The 21,682-nt window shown below is 51.0% G+C and overlaps 1 protein-coding gene across 2 annotated transcripts in view; it reads left to right on the top strand.

Annotated features, from left to right (window-relative positions):
- Opa3 (outer mitochondrial membrane lipid metabolism regulator OPA3) overlaps positions 1–21,682 on the top strand; it is a 55,564-nt gene that overhangs the window by 31,729 nt on the left and 2,153 nt on the right. Inside the window, exon 2 of one of the 2 annotated variants that reach the window (XM_076839577.2) lies at positions 1,955–6,697. The exons of the other annotated variant lie outside the window; for it this stretch is intronic. Within the exon in view, the coding sequence (XP_076695692.1) occupies positions 1,955–2,358 (404 nt within the window). The 3' untranslated portion in view covers positions 2,359–6,697. Of the gene's footprint in view, positions 1–1,954; positions 6,698–21,682 lie in introns of those variants that run through there. 2 annotated transcript variants of the gene reach the window in all.

A 21,682-nucleotide genomic window follows, 5' to 3' on the forward strand; every position in this document is an offset into this window, starting at 1 on the left:
GTTTCTTTGTGTAACTGCTGACACCGTCAAGCAGAGCGGCTGCATCTTTCATTTGACTCTGTTGCAATCCATAGACTCTAGTGATTTGGCGCCTATCAACATCCAGTTTACAAAATAAAATGAATTTACAAAATACCATTAAAAAGAACAAGCGCCTCTTTTGCAGTTTGAAATTTTACTTTCTTTTTTGGCCCTTGAAGCTTGAATTTCCAGTTCTTATCCCCACAGAATTTCATCTAATCATATCAGCAATCAAATTGTATGCAGAAATTTACATTTTAATTTCCTATGACTATAGGTTCTAAATGCTACCATATTTTCTTCTGGACTGAGTGAATTTAATTATTACTAGTACACAGTTACTTAAAACATTCATATTGTTATACATTTTCATGAGTAATTATTAAACATCAAAAGGAAAATGTAGGGGCTGAGCTTGTGGCTCAGTGGTAGAGCGCTTGCCTACCATGTGTGAGTCACTGGGTTCAATCCTCAGCGCCACATAAAAAAAGTAAATAAATAAAGGTGTTGTGTCGTCCACCTACAACTAAAAAGAAATTTAAAAAAGGAAAATGTAGCTGGGCATGGTGGCACATGCCTGTCATCTTAGCAACTTGTGCAAAGGACCACAATTTCCAAACCAGCCTGGGTAATTTAGTGAGATCCTGTCTCAAAAAACAAAGCTTCTCGTTCTCAAGACAGCCCACATTCTCCCTTGAATGTGTATCTACTTTCTTAAATAAACCTCTGTCTGGGCCAATCAATAAATAATAAAAGGGCTGGGAATGTATCTCAGTAGAGAACCCCTGGGTTGAATCCCCAACCACAAAATAAAAATGAATGATCCCGGTGGTGTCCTCCTGTAATTCCAGTTACTTGGGAGGCTGTGGCAGGAGGATCCTGACTGAGTTCCAACAAGCCAGCTGGGCACCTTAGGGAAACCCCCATCTGCGGGGGTGGGGAAGAAGAAGAATAAAAGGTGATTGCAGTGTCAAGTTCTTGTAGTCCCAGCCACTCGGGAGACTGAGGCAGGAAGATCTATTGAGCCCAAGAAGTCAAGATCAGCTGAGGCAGCATAGCCAGACCCTGTCTCAAAAATAGAAAGGTAATATATGTTGGAAAGGAGTCTCCAGAGAAGCTAGACAGGGCGCGGTGACATCATTACCTGTACCCTTGGATGAATATTCATTATTGCAGGAGCGAGGCAAAGTCAACATCAATTCTGCTTTGGTTTTAAAAGCACAGGTGCTGAGAATGTTCTCTCCTAAAGACTCAGCCAGGCAACCCGGCGCCACTGCACCTGAGCGGTGTGTGCCGAAACCTCATGAAGAGCTCATAAGGCAGCTCCACCTTCAGGGCTGATGACAGTCTAGGACTGGAGCCACTGGCAAAAAGAACTGGTTATCCCGCAAAGGCACCTTAGCATTCACTCCCACATTTCAACTGGCCTTCCTTGGGAGTCAGGAGGTCCCCCGCGCAGCCTCAGCAGCCGCAACTCTGCATTTGGGGAAGATAAGGGAGGGGAGAAATTTCCTGGGAAATGGTGGGGCGGCAGTACCCAGAGAGAACAGCCCGGTGTCCTGCACAGCGGCTTAAGGGAAGGGCCAAGGGAGCTCAGCATCCCCCCATTGCTTGTTCTGGGTGCTTTGGGAGCTTTGGGAGCTCCGGGTGACCCTCCAGGGGCGTGGCATCTCGCTCAGAACCTCCCTCGGGGCAGGGTCTCTTTCCCTTCGGGAATCTTATTGTACTTTCAAAAGATGCCCTCGGGTCACCCCAGGCCAGGTGACTTTGCCATCCCTCAGTGACCCCGGGAAGGCGCCCGCCTAGTTTAAAGCCACCCCGTTCCCCCACAGCAGGCTTCTCTGGCTGCGGGGTCGGGGTGGCTCTAAACCCAACATCGGAGGGGCGGGGCTTGCAGGGCCCCCAGCCTCCTGACGCCTCTCTTCCCCCGCAGTGTACCACTGGGTGGAGATGCGGACCAAGATGCGCATCATGGGCTTCCGGGGCACAGTCATCAAGCCGCTGAATGAGGAGGCGGCCGCGGAGCTGGGCGCGGAGCTGCTGGGCGAAGCCACCATCTTCATCGTGGGCGGAGGCTGCCTGGTGCTGGAGTACTGGCGACACCAGATGCAGCAGCGCCACAAGGAGGAGGAGCAGCAAGCAGCCTGGAACGCGCTGCAGGACGAGGTGGGCCGCCTGGCCCTGACACTGGAGGCGCTGCAGGCGCAGGTGCAGGCGGCGCCGCCGCAGGCCGCCCTGGAAGAGCTGCGGGCCGAAGTGAGGGAGGTGCGGGCCCAGCTCGCAAGGCCGGCGACCCAGGCAGTGGCGCCCCAGGCAGTGTCTTCGTCCAAGATGTAGGAGGCTGCGGAAACCTGAACTTGGATGTGGCCATGTGTGCCCCAACGTGGCCTTCTCCCTGCACCAACTCTGCCTGAGCTGGCCCCGGGGAAACCACCGGGATCTTAATGCAACTTGGCATCCGGTCACTCCCACTGACCAGACGGTGGAACCTTCCCCTGGGACCAGCCCCCAGCGAGTGAAGCGTTCCTATGGAGCCCCTCCAGCCTTTAACACTGCTACCGTCCACACTGTTCATCCCCACTCAAACCACCCCAGCCTACACACAGGGCCTTGGCCAGCAGCGGTGGCTGTACTGTTCTGGCAAAAGAAAAAATGGAACCTGAGCTTAAGCGGAATCATCTTGTCATTATCTTATCCCCCAGGTACTTGATCAGCACTGCCTTTCCCAGGCCCATCCATCGGAGGAACCCCCTTGCCCCTTGTCAGTTGGTACCGACCACAGTGGGGAACTGCACGACTTTCTTTCCCCCCACCTAGAAGGTCAGCTACAGCTGGGCTTACCTTTCACCTCGGCTTGATCCCGAACCTTCCAACAGAACCCTCATCCATTAGTCTGTGGCACAACCCACGAGCCCACTGTCATGGCTCTGCAGGGTTTTTCTTCTCTGCAGAGTCCCCAAGATGTCCTTTCCATGGTGGAGAATGTGATCCTGGCTGGGGTTCTGCCTTTCAGTCTTAACCTGCCACCTTCCCTGTCCTTAAAGTCCCTGGCCTTGGGCTGAGTCCTGTGCCCTCCCCCATCTTCCCCTCAGGAGCCTCTCCCACCAAGGATTAGCTCTGCAGGTCCCCATCTGCTCCCGCTGTCCCTGGGCTGCTCCACAGCCCCTGTGTCAGGACCCTCCTGCCTCAGGGCCCCAGGACTCTCTGTCCTGCTGGACAAGACTGCCAGGCGGTCTCGCCTCTATTTTGAGTTTCCCAGGACACCGGAACACACTTAGGAATGTGATGGCTTTAAACCTCAGGAGCGTGTTCTGTCACAGTTCTGGAAGCTGGAAGTCAAGCTGTGGTGGAGCCATCCTCCTCCTCCTGGCTTCTGCCTCCGTGTCCTATGGCCTTCTCCTCCTAGTAAGGACACCCGTTAGCTGAATTTAGGGCCCACCCTGAATCCAGGAGGATCTTGCTTCAAGACCCTTAACTTAATCATACCTACAAAGACCCTTCTCCCTGACGGGGTCCCATCCTCAAGTTCTAGGCCATGAACTTATTTTTGGGGGGCCGTCATCTAATCAGTTATGCTTTCCCATCCCAAGATTCATGAAGAGCCTACAACCTCCTGGGTCCTATGGCCTCCCCACCGGGTGAGAGGAACAGCCCAGCAGCTTCCTTACCGCTCAGCTTCTCTTTTCCCAGTTCACACCCAGAGAGCCACCAGCATTCTGTGTGACTTCCTGGTTAGGACACCCCCACGCCCTGTGAAGGTGGCATCTTAAAGATGCATCCCAGAACCCAGATCTCCAGAATGAGCCCAAAGCTCGTTAACATTAGGAGAGAAGCTGGGAAGGTTCTGGTGGGAAGGGGACCAGGAGTTGTTGTATGAGCTTGTCCCCACCTGGGGACACTGAGGCCCAGGGGAAGCAAAGAGATTTGTCTAAGTGCCCCAACCAGGAGGAACCAGCTGCCCCAGGAGTGGGCAGAACCCAGGGAGGGAAAAGCCTCTGTGCTCTCGGGCCCAGGTCACCTGACTGCAACTGCTCCAGGTGGAGGAGGAGGACGATGATAGGCAGGTTACTGGGCAGAGGAGGGGAGACGCCTCTACCCAGAGGCACTGGGGACCTGCCATCCCCTCTCAGAGCAGCCCCAGATTACACCCAAGATCTCAGCCTCCAGTGAATAGGGCAAGTTTGCCCACTGTGCCCACTGCCACGCAGCTCCAGGGGAGGGTGCGAAGGGCGGGACTGGCCTCCCTCTTCCCACTTTGCCAGGGGAGTAGAAACCACCTGGATGCAGAGCTGCCCCAATAGAAGACCAAACCATGGGGGTTCTGAGACCAAGTTTGATTCCTTCTAGAAAAGGGGGAGCAGCTGGTGTGGAGGAAGCCGAGGAGGTAGGTCCCTTTAAAGCTGGGAGAGGCCTAGGTATGTGAACAGATGGGGAGAAGGCCAGGGTAGAGGGTGCTGCGGGGAGGGGTGGCAGTGGAGCCAGGGAAGGAGGCCGGTGCTTGCTCTCCGCAGGCCCCTGCAGGTCCACCCGCCCGACATCTTGGTGGAGGCCAGGGGCTCTGGGCAGGTGTTAGTGGGCACAGTTGTTTTCACAGCGGGTCAAGTGCGCCAAGCTCTGGGTAGATGCCAGCAGTGTTCTAAGTGCTTTGAGTGATCCCCATGTCATTGATGAGGAAACCAAGGCACAGAGGGGGAAAGTCACCTGTTCAGGTCACCCAGGCAGAGAGGAGGTGAAGGGGATGTTAATTTGGGCAGTCCAGGCCTGAGCCCCAGCTCCTGACCCTGGTTGAGCTGGAGCCTTCAAACTTGGCCTGACATGTCCCGACAGGTGGCCGGTGTGGGCAGCTTCCCTGCTGTGGTGGTGGGCCCTGTGGGGGGTAGGATCAGAGTGTGGAAGTGCACAGAACCCCCTCAAAACGCCTGAGGCCAAAAGGTGGTTCTGGGCTCTGGTTTCCTGCTGGCTGCGATCTTGAGATGTGGGGAGAAGGTTAGAATAAATATATTTATGGAGCTGGCTGGTCCTCAAGTTGATGCATCCTTATTTTATATATATTTTTTAAATCCCTGTTAACCTTTAAAAAAAAAATGTACTTCATTTATTCTCTCATTTCGGAATGTTCCCCTGAATTGCCCTCTGTATGTCCCACCCTGTCCTGCCCCACCCTGGGGTCACGGTGGTGACTGAAACAGCCCCAATCCCACCTTCACCGGGCTCAAATCCAGTGAGGGGACAGGTGCGACTTTTCTCTCCCCCTCCTGTGGATGTTTAGGAAGGGGCTGGGCTGAATCCAGACGCCCCTCCCCAGTGACTCAGGACCTCGGAGTATGAAGAACGGAAACCTATTCACACCAACTCATGTCTCATGTCCTGAGGCTCTGCCCCTCCCATTTCCTGGCAGACCCCCTTGTCCCCTGCGTTCATTTCCCTGTTCAGCAGACTCTCACCTAGAGAAGCCAAGATGGCTGAGAGCCACCCCAGGAGAAAATGGCCTTTACAAAAGCTCCAGCCAGATCCCCTGGCCCACAAGGTCCCCCTGAGCTGGCTACAGTGAGGTTGGGTGGCCAGGAATGGGACCCCAGCCCCAATGGCTTGGGAACATGGACGAAGGGAGAGAAGCACACTTAGAGGAGGAGAGGGTGTCCTTGTGCGCCTGTGAAGAGCCTGCCTGTCTGCTGAGCGTGGTGTGCACTCGCAGGGCTGCAGCCTCCATCTGGGGATCAGCCAGAGCAAGACCAGGCTGGTGCCTGCCGTCAGGGAGCCAGCTCTAGTGCAGGAGCTGAAGAGCTAATCCAGTGTTGGGCCCAGGAGCTGGGGACAGGGATGGCTTTGTGGATCAGATGGTCAGGGGGAGCAGCTTGAGAGGAGCCCTGAAGGCAGCTGCAGGGAAAGAGAGTTTACTGTGGAACAGCAGGAGATTGTGGCTGCCAAATAGAACAGAGTTGGCAGACGATGGCGGCCCCTGAGCCAGCTCAGGCTGCCTGCTGCCTGTCTTTATACATAAAGATTTATTAGAACACAGCTGTGTTCACACGTTTTCTCATTTTCTACCCTTTGTACTACCATAGCAGAGCTGAAATAGTTACTTTCTGGCCCTTTACCGAAAGACCTTACCAACCCCACAATAGGACAGGGCAGAGGGCTGGGTGAGGGGTCAGGCAACAGAAGCCGGCCCTTTGGCCTCAACAGGCTCCCCGTTGCAGGGTCACACTAGCTCCGGAGCACCCCATGGGCTCGCTGAGACCTGCAGGACACATAGCCACCCCCACCACTTCCTTCACCCCCCTGGAACTGTCCCCACCAACTGCACGTGCCTCTGAGCCTCCATCCAGATCCGCAGCAGTCAGCCATCGCAGGAGTTGGAGAAGCCAGAGCAGTGGCGCATGCCTGTGACTCGGGAGGCTGAGGCAGGAGGACCGCAACCTCAGCAACTTGAAGGCTGTAAACTCAGTGAGACCCTGTCTCCGAATAGAAAATAACAAGGGCTGGGGATGTGGCTCAGTGGTTAAGCACCCCTGGGTTCAGTCCCCAGACCATTAAAAAAAGAGAAGTTTATGTAATCCCTCAAAAACATACATATTTATTGGCAATTCTTCCTATATATGTATTATAAGTATTGTATAATTCATGCATTGTGTGACATAGTACATAATGAAATATATATTTTTATGTAACATGACACTGTATACTACTGTTGTATATACACATATGTATCTCGCTGGAATGAAGGTCTCACTAATTACCCTGCAGTGCAGTCCCATATTTCCTGTTTCACTGTATCCATTTCATGAAGAAGAACTACAGATGCACATGTATTCTGTACCTAATAATGTGAGGCAGAGGCAGGAGGATCAGTGGAGCCCACAGGTGCCAGGCCAGCCTGGGCATCGCAGCAAAACCCTGTCTCAAAAAACAAACAAGCAAGAAACAACAACAAAAATAGGGCTGGGTGTAGCTTGGAGGTAGAGCACTTCCCCAGAGTGCTGGAGGCCCTGGAGTCCATCCCCAGCACTGTAAAAACAAACAAACCCCACACACAACTCATTATATGTAATAGAGGCGCATGGGTTATATGTTACTGCCATACACAGCTTAAACCTAGTTAGAGCAAAAATGACTGTTCAAGGACAGGGCTGGCTCTGTGACAGAATACCTGTCTAGCATGCACAAGGCCCGGTTCCATCCCCAGCATAGAAAAAAAAAAAAAAAAAAGGTCGTGCGAGCTGTGCACTGTCGTCTTCTATTTTATTCTGCACGTGGAGCACATTCGAATGCGAGCATCGTGGGAACCTGCACACCGGGGGATGCCTGGGCCCAGGTGAAGACTTCAGCTTGTACCCTGGGCGAGCAGGAACCAGGGGAGGAGCACAGGAGCAGGAGCCAAAAAGAAGAAAGGGGTTGGCATCCTGTGGGGAGACCCTGGAGGTGGGCAGGAGGGGTCTGGGCCCATTCCTACTCCCCGGGGAGAGCAGGCAGGATCTGCCGAGCAGTGGGCTGTGGGCCGCTCACCCCATGGACTTCAGATTCTGGGGTGAGCACCTGGAAGGAAGGCAGTTCCACACCCTGAGGCGCGAGCTCCGGCAGATGGAGAGAGCCCTGCAACGCAGGCGCCCTCTTGTGGGCTGATGTTGCTGGCTGTGATCTGTGGCCAGTGGTGACCAAGGTGAACATCTTCAACTTCATCATTACATCACTGAGCGGTGCCCGTGCCGGGTACTGAGGTTCCTCATCTCAATGTTGACTTCTCCACCAGGCCCTCTCCTGGTGCCTCCATTTTGGACATCCTGGGGGAAGAAGGCAAATAGACAAATTGGGACCCAGGTCCAGGGATTCCCTTGACCCCAGCGTGGCAGTGGCTCCCAGAAGCACCAGCCCAGGAGAGCACCAGGGGGCACTGTGAGCTCTGTCCTGTCCAGGATGCCGTCTTGCGCGTCCATCTATGTTCTTCTACATTGTACAGACTTTTCATAAAAGTTCAGCCAATTCAAAGAAGCCAAGGTCCCCTCCCTGAGGAGTCCTGTCTGTGTTGGGGGATCCCGGCGACCCCATTCAGGAGCAGTCTGGCCTTCTGAGGCCTACTCAAGCACCGCTGCCTCGGGGGCACCAGCACTGTCCACTTCTTCCCCTCAAAACCAGCAACTGGCACGCGCCTCCCAGCAACAGCTGTGCACATTTGCTCAGGGAGAGAGCAACCCATGAAAACCGGAATATGCAGAAAACCTTCCAGAGGCTGCTCAAAGGAGGTAGAGCTGCGCTTCTGTAGGGTCAGGATTTCTAGAGCTCTGCAGAACAAAGATGCTGGTTAACAACACTGTGCACTGGAAATTTGCTGAGAGAATAGATTTCAGGTGCTTGTACCAGAAAAAGAAAAGAAAAAGGAGATTTGGGAGGTGATGGATTTGTTAATTTACTAGCCTGTGATAATCATCTCACCCTGAATATGCAAATGTTATGCATGCCTTAAATGTGTACAATTTTTTAAAAAAAGTTGGAAGCCAGCACAGTGGTGTGCCCTGTCATCCCAGCAGCTCTGGAGGCTGAGGCAGGAGGATCACAAGTTCAAAGCCAGCCTCAGCAAAAGAGAGGTGCTAAGCAACTCAGTGAGACCCTGTCTCTAAATAAAATACAAAATAGGGCTGGGGATGTGGCTCAGTGGTCGAGTGCCCCTGAGTTCAATCCTCAGTACAAAAAAAAAAAAGAGTTGGAAGCCAAAAGTAAAATAAAAAACTAAATGAAAACATTTATAGTTAATATTTGAAAAGCTAAAGGCTCTGTGGAGCAACAGAACTGTGGGCACTGGGAATTATCACACTTTAAGACTTTTCAAAGCTGAGCCCCACACGGTAGAACTTCATTCTTGTCTTGATCTGCACCTCCCTGCTCGCCTGCCGGTTGGTCCTCTTCTCAGCCACTTATTGGATATTTGTCTGCTTGTTAAAGTGCCTGTTTTCACCATCTGACCATTAATACTTCTTCTGGTGTTTTTTGCGTCACTGAGGTTTTCCATTTTAAAACAGCAAAATCACTGGGGGAGGTGACACCTGAAATCCCAGCTGCTCAGGAGGTTGAGGCTGGAGGATCACAAGTTCAAGGCCAGCCTCAGCAACTTAGCAGGACCCTGTCCCAAGTTAAAAAGTCTTAAAAGGAGTGGAGGCCTGGGCCTGGGCAGCAGCTCAGAGCTTCAGCACTTGCCTCGCAGGAGGCCCTGGCTTCCACCCCAGCACACACATTTATTCTTTCTGTCTTCATTTGACAAGGGCACCTCTGCCTCAGGGATTTATATCTTCAACCCACCTTTCTAATATTTTAATTCAAGTCTTCTTTGTACTTAAGTCATTCACTGAGAACACTTTGTTTTGTTTTCAGTACTGCAGATTGGACCCAGGGGTGCTTTACCACCAAGACACACCCCAGCCCTTTTTATTTAATTTTTTTTTAATTTTTAAAACACTTTTTGGGGGACTGGGGTTATGGCTCAGCGGTAGAGTACTTACATAGCATGTATGAGGCCCTGGGTTCGATCCTCAGCACCACATAAAAATAAATAAATAAAATATAAATAAAATAAATAAGATATTGTGTCCATCTAAAACTAAAAAATAAATATTTATTTATTTATTTTATTTTATTTTTTTGGAGACAGGGTTTTGCTAATTGCTGAGGCTGGCCTTGAACTTACCATCCTCCTGTCTCAGCCTCCAAGATTGCTGGGATTACAGGCATGCACCACTGTGCCTGGCTCTTTTCTTTGGTTTTGAGACAGGGCCTCACTCTGTTGCCCAGGCTTGCCAAGAAATACTGGGCTCAAGTGATCCTTCTGCCTCAGCCTCCCAGTAGCTGGGACTACAGGTGACACCACCACGCCCTGCAACCTTTGGGTTTTGAATGACAAGAGCTTGAATATATTTCTGATCTCTTCCAAAGTATATCTGGTCAATGCAGCCGACTCACTGTCATTGTCAAACTTAGCTAAATCACTCTCATGACGTTGTGACTTGGTGGCATCTTGTTTTTGAGGTGCTGTCACCAGCCTTGGCAACTTACGAGACCCTGTCTGAAAATAAAAAATATAAAGGGCAGGGGACGTGGCTCCATGGTTAAGCACCCGGGTTCAATCCCCAGTACTAAAAACAGAAAACAGTTAAAGATTGAGAAGAGGCAGGCTCCATGCCCGCTCCAGGTGCTGCCCCCCAGGACCTTCCCTGTGCAGCTCTGGGGACCCTGAGCCCTGACCCTTTGTGTTCTGCTGGGGCCCAGCAAGGCCTGTCTGTTCAGATTCCTCATGGGCAGGACCCTCTGGAATGAGGTGTCCTATGACCTACTGTTGCACAAGACTAGGTCAGAATGTCACAGGAAACGCGATGTCGCCAGAGAAGGACCTGAGGAGTTCCCAGAGGGAAGGGGGAACCCGACCAGAAGGCTCCTGGCCTACATGTTGGAAGAGCATCTCGGCACTCTCCAGGCAGAGGCATAGCCAGGTTTGTTGAGGAAGTAGATAAGGGAGAATGCGGCTGTCCCGGATCCGGATCCGAGGCCCTGCCTCAGCTGGGGGTCAAATATTCTTGGAAGGGCTGTAGTTAGGAGGGGAGTGGAGGTGCGGCCGGGTGGAGCTGCACAACTTCTCTTACCTTTCCCTGCACTCGGTGTTTTCTTCGTTCCACAAGGCCACGGGCGAGGGCTGTTGCCCAAGATTTACAGCTGCACTTTCTGCATCTCAGTGGCTCAGTGTATCTAGCTCAGATTCTCTCTCTCTCTATCCTAAATACCTATTTGAAGAGGATTTCTTTATGGGCAGCTAAAGACAGAAGAAGATTAGAGTTTTTTCTATGATCTACCTGGGAAAGAGAAATTCTAGTTTCTATGGCCTGCTTTCGGGTTGTAAACAGAAGCTATGGTTGAAAATATGTATCATCAGGAGGCTGAGGCAGGAGGATCACAAGTTTGAGGGCAGCCTCAGTAACTTAGCAAGGCCCTAATCAACTTAGCAAGACCCGTCTCACAATTTAAAAAAAAAAAAAAAAAAAAAAAGAAAGGGCTGGGGATGTGGCTTAGTGGTAAACACTTCTGGGTCCAATCCCCAGTTCCCACAACCCACCCCCACTGATATACAGATACACACACACACACACACACACAGACACACACGCACGTGTATATACATCACAGTGACCAGTGCAAAGCCCTGGAGAGGTGGGCGTCACCCTCAGCCAGGTGAGGGTCCATTTATGAAACCCTCTCCTGAGGTTCTGAAGCTGAAGCAGAGGGGAGGCTGTTCTAGACAGAGGACACAGCATGTGCAAAGGTCCTGCTGCCAGAGGGCATGGTCAGAATATGTGGAGAAGCAGAGGAGTGGGGTGCCACGAGGCTGAGGGCTGGCTGGTACAAAACCTAGGGTCCTGGGCTACTGGGGGCCCTGAAGTACTGGGGAGTCCTGCTAGGCTCTTCTGTGGGCTTATTATTAGTTTTGTCTACCTGGAGTCGCAGAGTGGGGGTGGGGCCTATGGGAATGAGGATGAATGCGCTCTGTGTGGGTTGTAAAAGGGGCAGGAACTTCTTCAGGAGCTCCCCTGGGGTCCACGCGCCACAAGCCTGACTCCTCCTTTCTCACCCCCGCCCCTGGCTGGGGCTCCACCTGGCAGGTGTGTGCCCTCCTCCCCTCAGCTCCGCACACCCATTCAGCTTGTTTCAAACCGCTCCACTGAGGTGCCATACACCAGGCCAGTCCCCCGTTTAAAGGAAGCAATTCAGTGGTTCTAGTATATTTTCAGATTGTGCAACCATCACAACTGATTTCAGAACATTTTCTTCATCCCAAAAGAACCCCAAGCTCATCAGCCGTCGGTCCCCATGTCCTCCCTCCCCCCAGCCCCTGGCCCCCCACCCTCCTGTCTGTCCCTGCAGCGGCACCCTGTGCGGCCCGTGTGGCTTCTCCCACGTAGCAGAAGCTTTTCCAGGGCCTCTGCCGCAGCGTGTGCCCCCGCGTCATTCCTTTGGACGGCCGAGGTGTCATCGCATGAATGTCCCGCATTTTGTGCGTCCAGGTACCAGCGATGGCTCTCGGGGTGTCTGGAGGTTGGCCGTTGGGGATGTGGCTGCTCCGGACACTCGGGTGCCGGTCTCTGTGTGGACGTGTCTGCGTGTGTCCCTGGGCGTGTGACCACTGAGTGTCGCTGTTCCAGGAACGTCCACTTTTCCACGCACAATGCCCTGGGCTGCCGGGAGGCTCAGGTGCCAGCGTCTCCACCGACCCCTGTTACTATCTGGCTTTGTGACCACGGCCATTCACTGTGGTTTTGTAGTCCCCGCGTGCATTCACCTGTCACCCAGCACCTGCGCCCACATGCTGTTCACCTTTGTCCCCAGGGCAGTCCTGGGGACATTTTGTGTAAATGCAGTCGGACCCTGTGTGGCCTGTGTGACTGGCTTCATCACAGCAATGGCATCCCCATGGTGGCAGCTTGTCCCAGAAAGAGCGACCCCATGAGAGACAGGAGGCCAGGATAGAGGGCGGGACTCTCCTGAGAACCAAGTCGGGTCCCACGAGGACCGCGTCCCCAGTGACCTCCCAGGAGACTCCACTTCTTAAAAGTCCCAGCACCTCAGCGCTGCCACCCTGAGGACCCAGCCTGCCACATGGGAACTTGGGGACAGCTGTATCTGTGCCGTAGCAGGAAGCAGGCGCCTTGGGTGCCAGCAGAGAAGCAGTGTCGCCTGCTTTGCTGGACTCGAAGACACACCTGCCCCAGGTGGGCGCAGCGTCATCTCCCTCCCGCTCCACAAGCCCTCAACCCCCGAGGGGCTTCAGAGCTGCCCCGCAGCCTCTGGGCACATGGCCAGGTAACCATTCCCCCCACTCCCCCACTCCTGCATCCCTCCCCTGCAGCCTGTCCTCAGACCTCTGAAGCAATGTCACATCCCGAGGGACCTCACAGCGGTGGCCTGCCCCGGAGGCCGCTGGGTGTTCACACTCAGCTTCCTGGAGTGGGTGCAGCGCAGGCAGCTGCTGTGGCTGAAGGGACCCAGCCAGGGGGACACTCCTGGGACTGAGAAAGGGCTGGCCCTGTCCTGACTCCTGGTCCTGGACCCCTGACCCCACAACCCACTGTGAGGCCGATCCGCAGTCTCGAGTGGCCTTGCCGTCCTTATTTTGCTATTTGTGAAATGTATACAATAGAAAATCGACTTTTGGGCTGGGGATGTGGCTCAAGCGGTAGTGCGCTCCCCTGGCATGCGTGCGGCCCGGGTTGGATCCTCAGCACCACATACAAATAAAGACGTTGTGTCCGCCAAATACTAAAAAATAAATATTAAAATTCTCTCTCTCTCTAAAAAAAAAAAAAAAACAAAACAAAACTCTTAAAAAAATAAAAAAGAAAATCAACTTTTTCTTTTGTGGTGCTAGGGATTGAACCCAGGGTCCCACACATGCCAGGCAAGTGCTCTCTTTATTTATTTATTTTATTTATTTAGACTCAGGCTCTCTCTGAGTCACCAGGCTGACCTTGAACTTGCTATCCTCCTGCCTCAGCCTCCCAAGTCGCTGGGATCACAGGCTACACCGCTGCACCCGGGAAATTGACTCTTTTCAAGTGGATAGTTCAGCAGCACTTAGTGCCTGCCCACGGCTGGCCACCACCCAGAAGGACACTCAGTATTATTGAGCCGTCATCCCCATCCCTCTCCTCCAGCCCTGGCAACCACTAATCTGTTTTTTCTCTATGGATGTGTCTACTTTGGATATTTCATATAAGTGGAATCACAGAATGTGACACCATTGGGTCTGGCTTCTTCCATTTAGCACAATTTTGAGGCTCAGCCCTGTGGCGACATGTCTCAGTGCCTCATGTACAGGGTCTTGACTATGGCTGTGGCTTCATGGCACATACCCATGATAGAACACGACAAATCATCCTGTAAAAAGTTCAGTCTAGGGCAGGGGTGTGGCTAGTGGTAGAGCTTGCCTCTCATACATGAAGCCCCAGGATGGATTCCCAGGATCACTAAAACCAAAAAAGTTAAAGGCCGGGCACACCTGTAATCCCTGCAACTCAGGAGGCTGAGACAGGAGGATCCTAAGTTCAAAGCCAGCTTCAGCTAGGACAGGCGCTAAGCAACTCAGTGAGACCCGTCTCTAAATAAAATACAAAATAGGACTGGGGATGGGACTCAGTGGTCGAGTGCCCCTGAGTTCAATTCCTGGTACCCTGCTCCCCCCCCCAAAAAAAAAAACCCAAAAAGCAAAAACGTTCAGTTTGTTGCATGTGAATTATACCTCAGAAAAGTTGGTAGAGTAGAATTTGATACCATCAAGAATGTGAGAGGACAAATCACAGAGTGGAAGGAAATATTTAGAAACCATGTCTCCAATAAAGGGAACCTGGGGATGTAGCTCATTGGAAGAGCACTTGCCTGGCGTGGGCGAGGCTGGGCACACACCACCCACAACCTCAGTTACTCCACAGCCTGAGGCAGGAGGGCCATGAGTTAGAGCCCAACCTGGGCCAAGCAGCAAGTCCCCAGCTCCCCCCAAAAACCAGAATCTGCAGACAAACTGATCTATCAACGTCACAGTGTCGGTGTTCAGAAATCGGTTTATTCCCATTGTCAGCTCAAACAAATAAAAAAAGAAATTTTAATTGGATGCCTGTAATTCTAGCTGTTCAGAAGGCTGAGGCCTATTCAGGAGATTGCAAGTTCCAGGCCAGCCTGGGCGATTTGGTGCCTCCAAGTAAAAAAAAAATATTAGAGAAAGTGGGGGGGATCTAACTCCGTGGTAGAGCAGAACTGGAAAATAAGGGAGGGGTGAAATTTTACAATGATATCATCAAACTAGCATAAAATATATCAAAATATCTAACCCATAGGAATAAACTGAACATTCACTATTTATAAACTATATTCACTATTTCTACTCTGTTATCTATAAAACATCAAGATAAAATTTAGACCACCTAAATCAAGAGAGATACCATGTTCATGGATCATGTTGGGGGGGCTACTCCATCAATTTAGCTCTGAATGATGGCGGGGGGGGGGGGCTGCAAATTAACTGCCAATAGCAGATCAACAGGAAAAAGACCAAATGTATCCCACGCAGGCCAGAGCACTGCCCCGAGTCACTGGCTGAATGGCCACAGGACAATATTTATACCAACTTAACACAAAGAGGAAAGATTCGTGGCTCCGGTGCGAAAATGGGGATGGTTCTGTTGTTGCAATGCTGTCTCTTTCCTGAATTCCACATGCTTTCAGGAGGCTTTACTTGAGTCAGATAAGAAAAGTTCTGATTTCAAACGTTTTCACTTGAATATAATTTGTATACCAAAATCTTCAGTATTCAGTATTTAATCAATATTCAATGTTGTAAAGATGTCCTGACATCCTTAAACTGATTAATGGATTCAAGATAATCCCAATTACAATGCCACAGGTGTGAACGTGTGTGTGCATGCACGCTGACAGGCTGATTCTCAAAATGATGGAGTCTGACCTATGTCCAGGCCACGGTCAGAGGAGACACCCTGCTTGCTGCAGAATGATGGCTCTGCTCCTCCTTCAGGAAGAAGCAGGGCACCTGCTGAAGACCCAGGTGCTTGTTGATCCTTGTCAAACCAGTTCCAGGCTCCTCTCCTCACCCTGCCCCTCTGGAGGGCCCCTCCCACAGGAGACCGAATGCACACATCTCACCTGTTTTGTGCCCCACAGAAGCGTGGCCTGGTGAAGAGCTGGGCTTCCCAGCAAACTGGCTTCTCCGGCCTGAATCCTGGATTAGGATCCTGCTGAGGTTCAAAGGCGGCCTCATGGGTGTAGGATAAAAGGAAGCCACATACGTGGGACATGGGTGTCTGCTGGTCATTTAAAAATTAACTAGTGCCGGACACAGTGGTGCACTCCTATAGTCCTAGTGACTCTGGAGGCTGAGGCAGGAGGATTGCAAGTTCAAAGCCAGCCTCAGCAATTCAGTGAGTCCCTAAGAAACTTTGTGAGACACTGTCTTTAAATAAAAAATAAGAAGATCTGGGGATGTGGGGGTGTGGTTACGCACCCCTGGATTCAATCTCTGGTACCTAAATAAATAAATAAAATTAAAAATTTGGTCATCCTCTCAGGGCCCCTGTGAGCCAAAGGTGTTCTGAGCAGGGAAGTCAGGGTTGGTTTAGGCTTTAGAAAGACCTCTGGCTGCTGGTGCACACACCTGTAATCCCAGTGGCTTGGGAGGCTGAGGCAGGAGGATTGTGAGTTCAAAGGCAGCCTCAGCAAAAACAAGGTGCTAAGCAACTCAATGAGACCCTGTCTCTAAATAAAATACAAAATGGGGCTCAGTGGTTGAGGCTCCCTCCCCTCAAAAAACAAAACAAAACAACAACAACAACAAAAAAAAAAACAGCTCTGTCTGTCTTCTGGGGCTGAGTGGAGGAGGCAAGAGGGTGACAGGAGGCCTGGGAGGAGCTGGGGCAGGACCTGGGTTGCAGAGGAGCAGACTTGATCAATGAAGGGACAGACAGCGGGCAAAGCAAGGAAAGAAGCCCCAAGGACCCCTCCTGGGAGCACCAGTGTCAATCCTGCCTCGATTCTGGCTCTCGCCAGGTGAGGCCGCACCTGTTCCCTCTGCAGAAATTGTAAATAATCCACATATCAAGGTGTGAATTTGATAAAGCTCAATAGACGCTGTTTAGTATGTTTGGATTTGTGTCTCTCTCTCTCTCTCTCTCTCTCTCTCTCTCTCTCTCTCTCTCTCTCTTTTGTTTGTTATTTCCAGTGCTGGGGATTGAACCCAGGGCCTTGACATGCTGGGCAAGTGCTGAGCTGCACCTCCAGCCTGTTTGGATATCTTACAATAAAAAAATACTTAAAGAAAAAAGCCTACCAAGATTGCGGGAGGGCGTGGAGATGAAGCTCTGAGAGAAGCCCGTGGGAGCTCCCGACCTGAGGAAGCGGAGAGCCGTAGGAACACAGGAAGGAAAGGTGCGCATCAGCTCAGGCCCTGGTGCCCGAGTGCTGCCACAGGGCAGAAGGAGGACCGAGAGCAGGCCACGGATGAGACACGCAGAACTGGGGGGTCTCCAAGACCACCCTCAGGCTCCATAATTTCCTGAAAGGACTTGCAAAACCCCCTGCAATCTGTCATACTCCGCACTGAAGTTTGTTCCGGGGACAGGATCCAGGTGAAAACCCATCAAGAGAAGCACGGCATAGGCAGAGTCCAGAGAGTTCCAAGAACCAGCTCCCAAGTGTCCATTCCCAGTGGAATCTGGACAGTACTGACTTCTTCCAGCAACGATGAGTGGCAAAGTATGTCAAGATGTGCTGACCAGGGGAGCTCACCAGGGCCCTGATGCACAGGGTTTTTAGGAGGATCAGATGAAGCTGACCACCCCGGGGCTGACCTTAGTTTCTAGTCCCTCCCGAGGTTGAGCCGATCCCACACGACCCAAATGCCACATCATAAATCTCCTAGTTAACATAAACTGTGGTGTGGCTGAAGGCAACCGACAAACAACACAGTCTGCTCAGACCGGACATTCCAAGGACTTACAGATCACCTCCCAGTAGTCCAGGGCAGAGGCCAGACCTCTATTTCAGCGAGGTTAATCCTTGACTATACAGAAAATAAAATTTCCCAGGACTCAAAAGAGAAACATGGTTCAAACAGAAAAATGCAAACTAAAGGAAACAAGAGAAACTTTCTCATACACCCAATTAAGTATAAAGCCAGTGAAACAGAGGTGACAAGAAACCCCTCTGTCATTACAGGTAAGAAAACAGGACTCCATATTGCCAAGGATATGATTCTGAACCAGTCATTCTGGGCCTATAAACTGTTACCTATTCTGTCATGAAAGTGGAAAAAAAAAAAAAAAAAAAAACCACTTATAATACGTAAGAATGCAAATCACTTACCTACCAGACAACCTTTCTACAAAAAGTTCTTAGGGATGTATTCCAGCAAAACTAAAATGGGATTCAACAGAGGAGCAGTGTGAAGACATTGTAAGAGGATAGTCCTGCAGCAGCCCAGGGAACAGGCAGTATATCCAAGACTATTTAATAAACCGAATAGGAGCAAAGTGCTGATTGATATTGGCCTCATGGTGAGCTAGGCATGAAGTTGCATTGTGGCAGTTTGAAAAACACCATTCTAGGAAAAATTTAAATGTTCAGTGCCTGATACAATGATGCACACCTATAATCTCAGCAGCTCAGGAGGCTGAGACAGGAGGATCACAAGTTCAAAGCCAGCCTCAGAAATTTAGGGAGGCCCTAAGCAACTGGGCAAGATCTTGTCTCTAAATAAAATACCAAAAGGACTGGGGATGTGGCTCAGTGGTTAAGCATCCCTGGGTTCAATCTCTGGTACCAAATTAAATCAACATTAAAAAATAAAACCTTCATGCAGTAAAATCAAGGTTGAAATATAAGAAAACAAAAATGTGGCCTGACAAAGTGTTTATTTATTTATTTATTTTTTGGTTTAATTAAAGTTGTATTTATTTTGTTTTTATTTTACTTTATTTTTAATCATATATATAATTATATAAATTTTTTTTTCAATTGGCACATAGTAATTGTACAGACTCATGGGGCACAGTGTGGCGTCTTTTTTTGATTTAGTCTCCCACCTCCCCCGCCCACCCTGTCTTAAAATGAGGAAGGCTTGAATTTTAGGCATTTATTGAAAACTTGTGCATGCCATGTCAATGGATTAGACCCGTTAGCCGGCATACCAACTTCCCACACAAAGCCGTCCACTGAACCAAGAGGCCCAGCAGTCTCTTGGAGAAGCTGCAGCCTGACCCGTCTTCTCCACCATCGCCCAGGAAGGATGAGACTCACAAACCCATGCTTGGGCCGGTGCTTTCCTCTTCTTCACCTTTTATTCCCATGAGTCCCAGGCCAGAGAGAGATCCATGAGGGCTAGTGGTTCCTGGCAGGAGGATGACGCAAAGGGTGCCCGGGCTCAGGCTTCGGTAGAGCCTTCCAATCTTGCGGCTCCAACGCCAGGCTGCCCTCTTTGCGTTTTCCGCCTTCAAGTTCTGCAAGGTCTCCCGCTCCGAGGGAGGAGGTCTCACTCTGAGACCTGCGGGCCTTCTTGATTCAGGGGGTGAGCCCCTAAGCCACGCGTGCAGGTGCCTGGGGGTTAGGGCCTGCCTGCCTTTCAGCTTCCAGTCCTTGCCTGTGAGGACATGGAGGGCCCTCTGGGCATTGCCAGAAGTTTTGAACTTCAGGAAACAGTATTTTTCCTGTCTTCCGCTTTGAGCATCTGGAGGCACGATCACAGCTTCCAGGCCACCAAAGAGGTTCGGTAGTTCCTGAGTATGTCCTAAGAAATCTTTACTAACTCCGGACAGGTAAATAGTGGCTCGGTTCTCAGAATCTAGTTCCAGCTCCTTAACGAGTGTGTCACAGTCGAGAGTGAGTTCTGTCACAGGTCTCTGTACCTTTATGTATACACCTTCCACCAGAACGCCATTCAAGCTCTCGATGGCCAGCTGGGCAGCTTCCAGGACTTCATACTCTATAGAGAGATGAGGCTGATGCGTTTCCAGGACAGCAGTCATTGCGTGAACTGGGCCGAAGCTCCTAAACAGCCTCTTCAGAGCACTCAGGTTGCAATCTTTGCTCAGTGGCCCAGCATAGATAGTTGACATCTCTGTCCACTTGATCCGCATCCTTTTGTCCACTTCCTCAGTGACGAGAGGTGAAAAAGGCTCCAAAGAGAACCGAATAATGCTGAAGGGGTACAGGCGCACTTGCCTTCTGGCCTGCTCAAAGACCTCTCTGTTGGAAAGGCACCTAACACTTTCACAATCTTCAGGGGAAGGGAGCTCAATATCATCTGTCTCTCGGGATACAAAAAGGAGCTTCTGATGCACCGAATCGAAACAACTTAAAGCACCTCTGTAGCTGTAACTTTGGAACTTTTCTCTGACATTTCTTGGGTCTTGGGCTCTCCACAGCGCCTCCAGATTGAGTTCTGCCGTCTTCTTTGGGCCATACTTGAGGAAGAATTGAGCCAATTCAAGGGTCGCGGTAGCGTCCTCTGTGGGATCGTGACCGTCCCTTTCCGAACGTTGAATGTCCTTTCCCAAAATAGCCTTGGCTAAGAACTTTAGCTTGAATCTTCTGCCCCGCTCCCTGGCATAAAGCAACGAGGTGTCGATAACATATGGGTGGATCATGTTCAGTGCTCGGAGATCCACGTCTAAGGAATGCCCTACCAACACCGCATCAGGAGGAAGCAGTGCTTTTAACCGCCCCTGAACGTCTTTCAGTTTCGTCGTCACCCGGCTTCAGCATCTCCTCCGTGATCCCTGAATAGCAGGTGGCGTAGTCTACAATCTCCTCATCTGGTTTCACCAACTCGTCCATAAGACACGAGCCTCCTTCGGCAACCAGTGAGATGCATGTCAGTTCTCTCCCCTTGGACGTGATGCACATTTCTCCGTCCAGCCCAAAGAGAGGGCTGTTCTCTGTCACAGACGCGTTACATCTGGTAGTTACAAAGTTCTCACAGCCGGGAGAACCTCGGGCGTCCCCATCAGCCAGTCGGGGACCCGTCTCCTCTGGCTGTTCAGCCTCCCCGTCTTCTCCTTCTCTGGCTCCATGATCCTGTACGTGAGTCCTTGTTGTGGAACGCTGTCCTTGGAAAGTAGAAAGCTGTCCCTGCCTGGATACCAATCCAGCAAGAGAAAACGTTCTTGAGAAGGAAAAAGGATGGTTTCTTGCTTGACCAGCAAGGGAGAAACAATGGTTCTCCTGACAAAGTGTTTAGACCCTACATTTAATGTTACAACTTACATGGCATTGGTTTAATGAAGTAGGATTATGTCTTCATACAGATCCACATTGATTAGCATTTACATACTTTAATATACCAGCTCTATAGTTTCACCTTCAGACTCAGTGTATGGACAAAGCACTGAAGATTTATTATAACCTGGGAAGGCACCCTGACCATGTAAAAGTGATGATAGAGGCTGAGGCTGTGGCTCAGAGGTAGAAGGCTTGTCTAGTAGGCAGGTCTTGCTTTCTGTCCCCAGCAAGGCCCATATACACACGAATCAATGTATTAAACAAAGAAATAGAAGCATTATCTTTTTATTTGGCATTACATGGTTAAAGTAATAGAAACAAATATAGAAAAGATCAAAAGTAATTAACCCTTGAGGACTAGGACTAATGGAGACGCGGAAAGGTGGTCTAACTCCGACCTTGTGCATATGTTATTATTGTAACTACATCGAAGAAATGTTAATTATTTGAAAAGTCGGCCTGGCTGCTGCGGGGGTGGGGCGGGGGGGGTGAGATGTAAGATGTTGTTAGAAATCCATCTTTGAGGGAGTAGAGGCGGCTTGCTGTTCCCCACAGTCCAGGCGCCCAGGGGTGGTTATTAATTGTCACTGGAGCTCGGTGTCGGCTCAGCTCTGGGGCTGAGGACCCCTGTCACGGGAATAAGCGACCGGGTGGGGAAGCAGTTTTCCCTAGAGCAGCCCCAAGGAAACCCCATCCAACGCGAGGGCCCCAAGCCCACGGAACGCGCTTCAGGATCGGTCCCCTCCCTTCAGGGAGGAGTGCTGGAGCCGGCTGGCTCACCCGAGGGTTGTGGGAGGTGCAGACTCAGGGGCTCTCCGTGGCTGGACTTTGTACTCTGGCACCTCCTGTG

This window comes from Callospermophilus lateralis, chromosome 18 (genome assembly GCF_048772815.1).
Source record: "Callospermophilus lateralis isolate mCalLat2 chromosome 18, mCalLat2.hap1, whole genome shotgun sequence".
NCBI lineage: Eukaryota > Metazoa > Chordata > Mammalia > Rodentia > Sciuridae > Callospermophilus > Callospermophilus lateralis.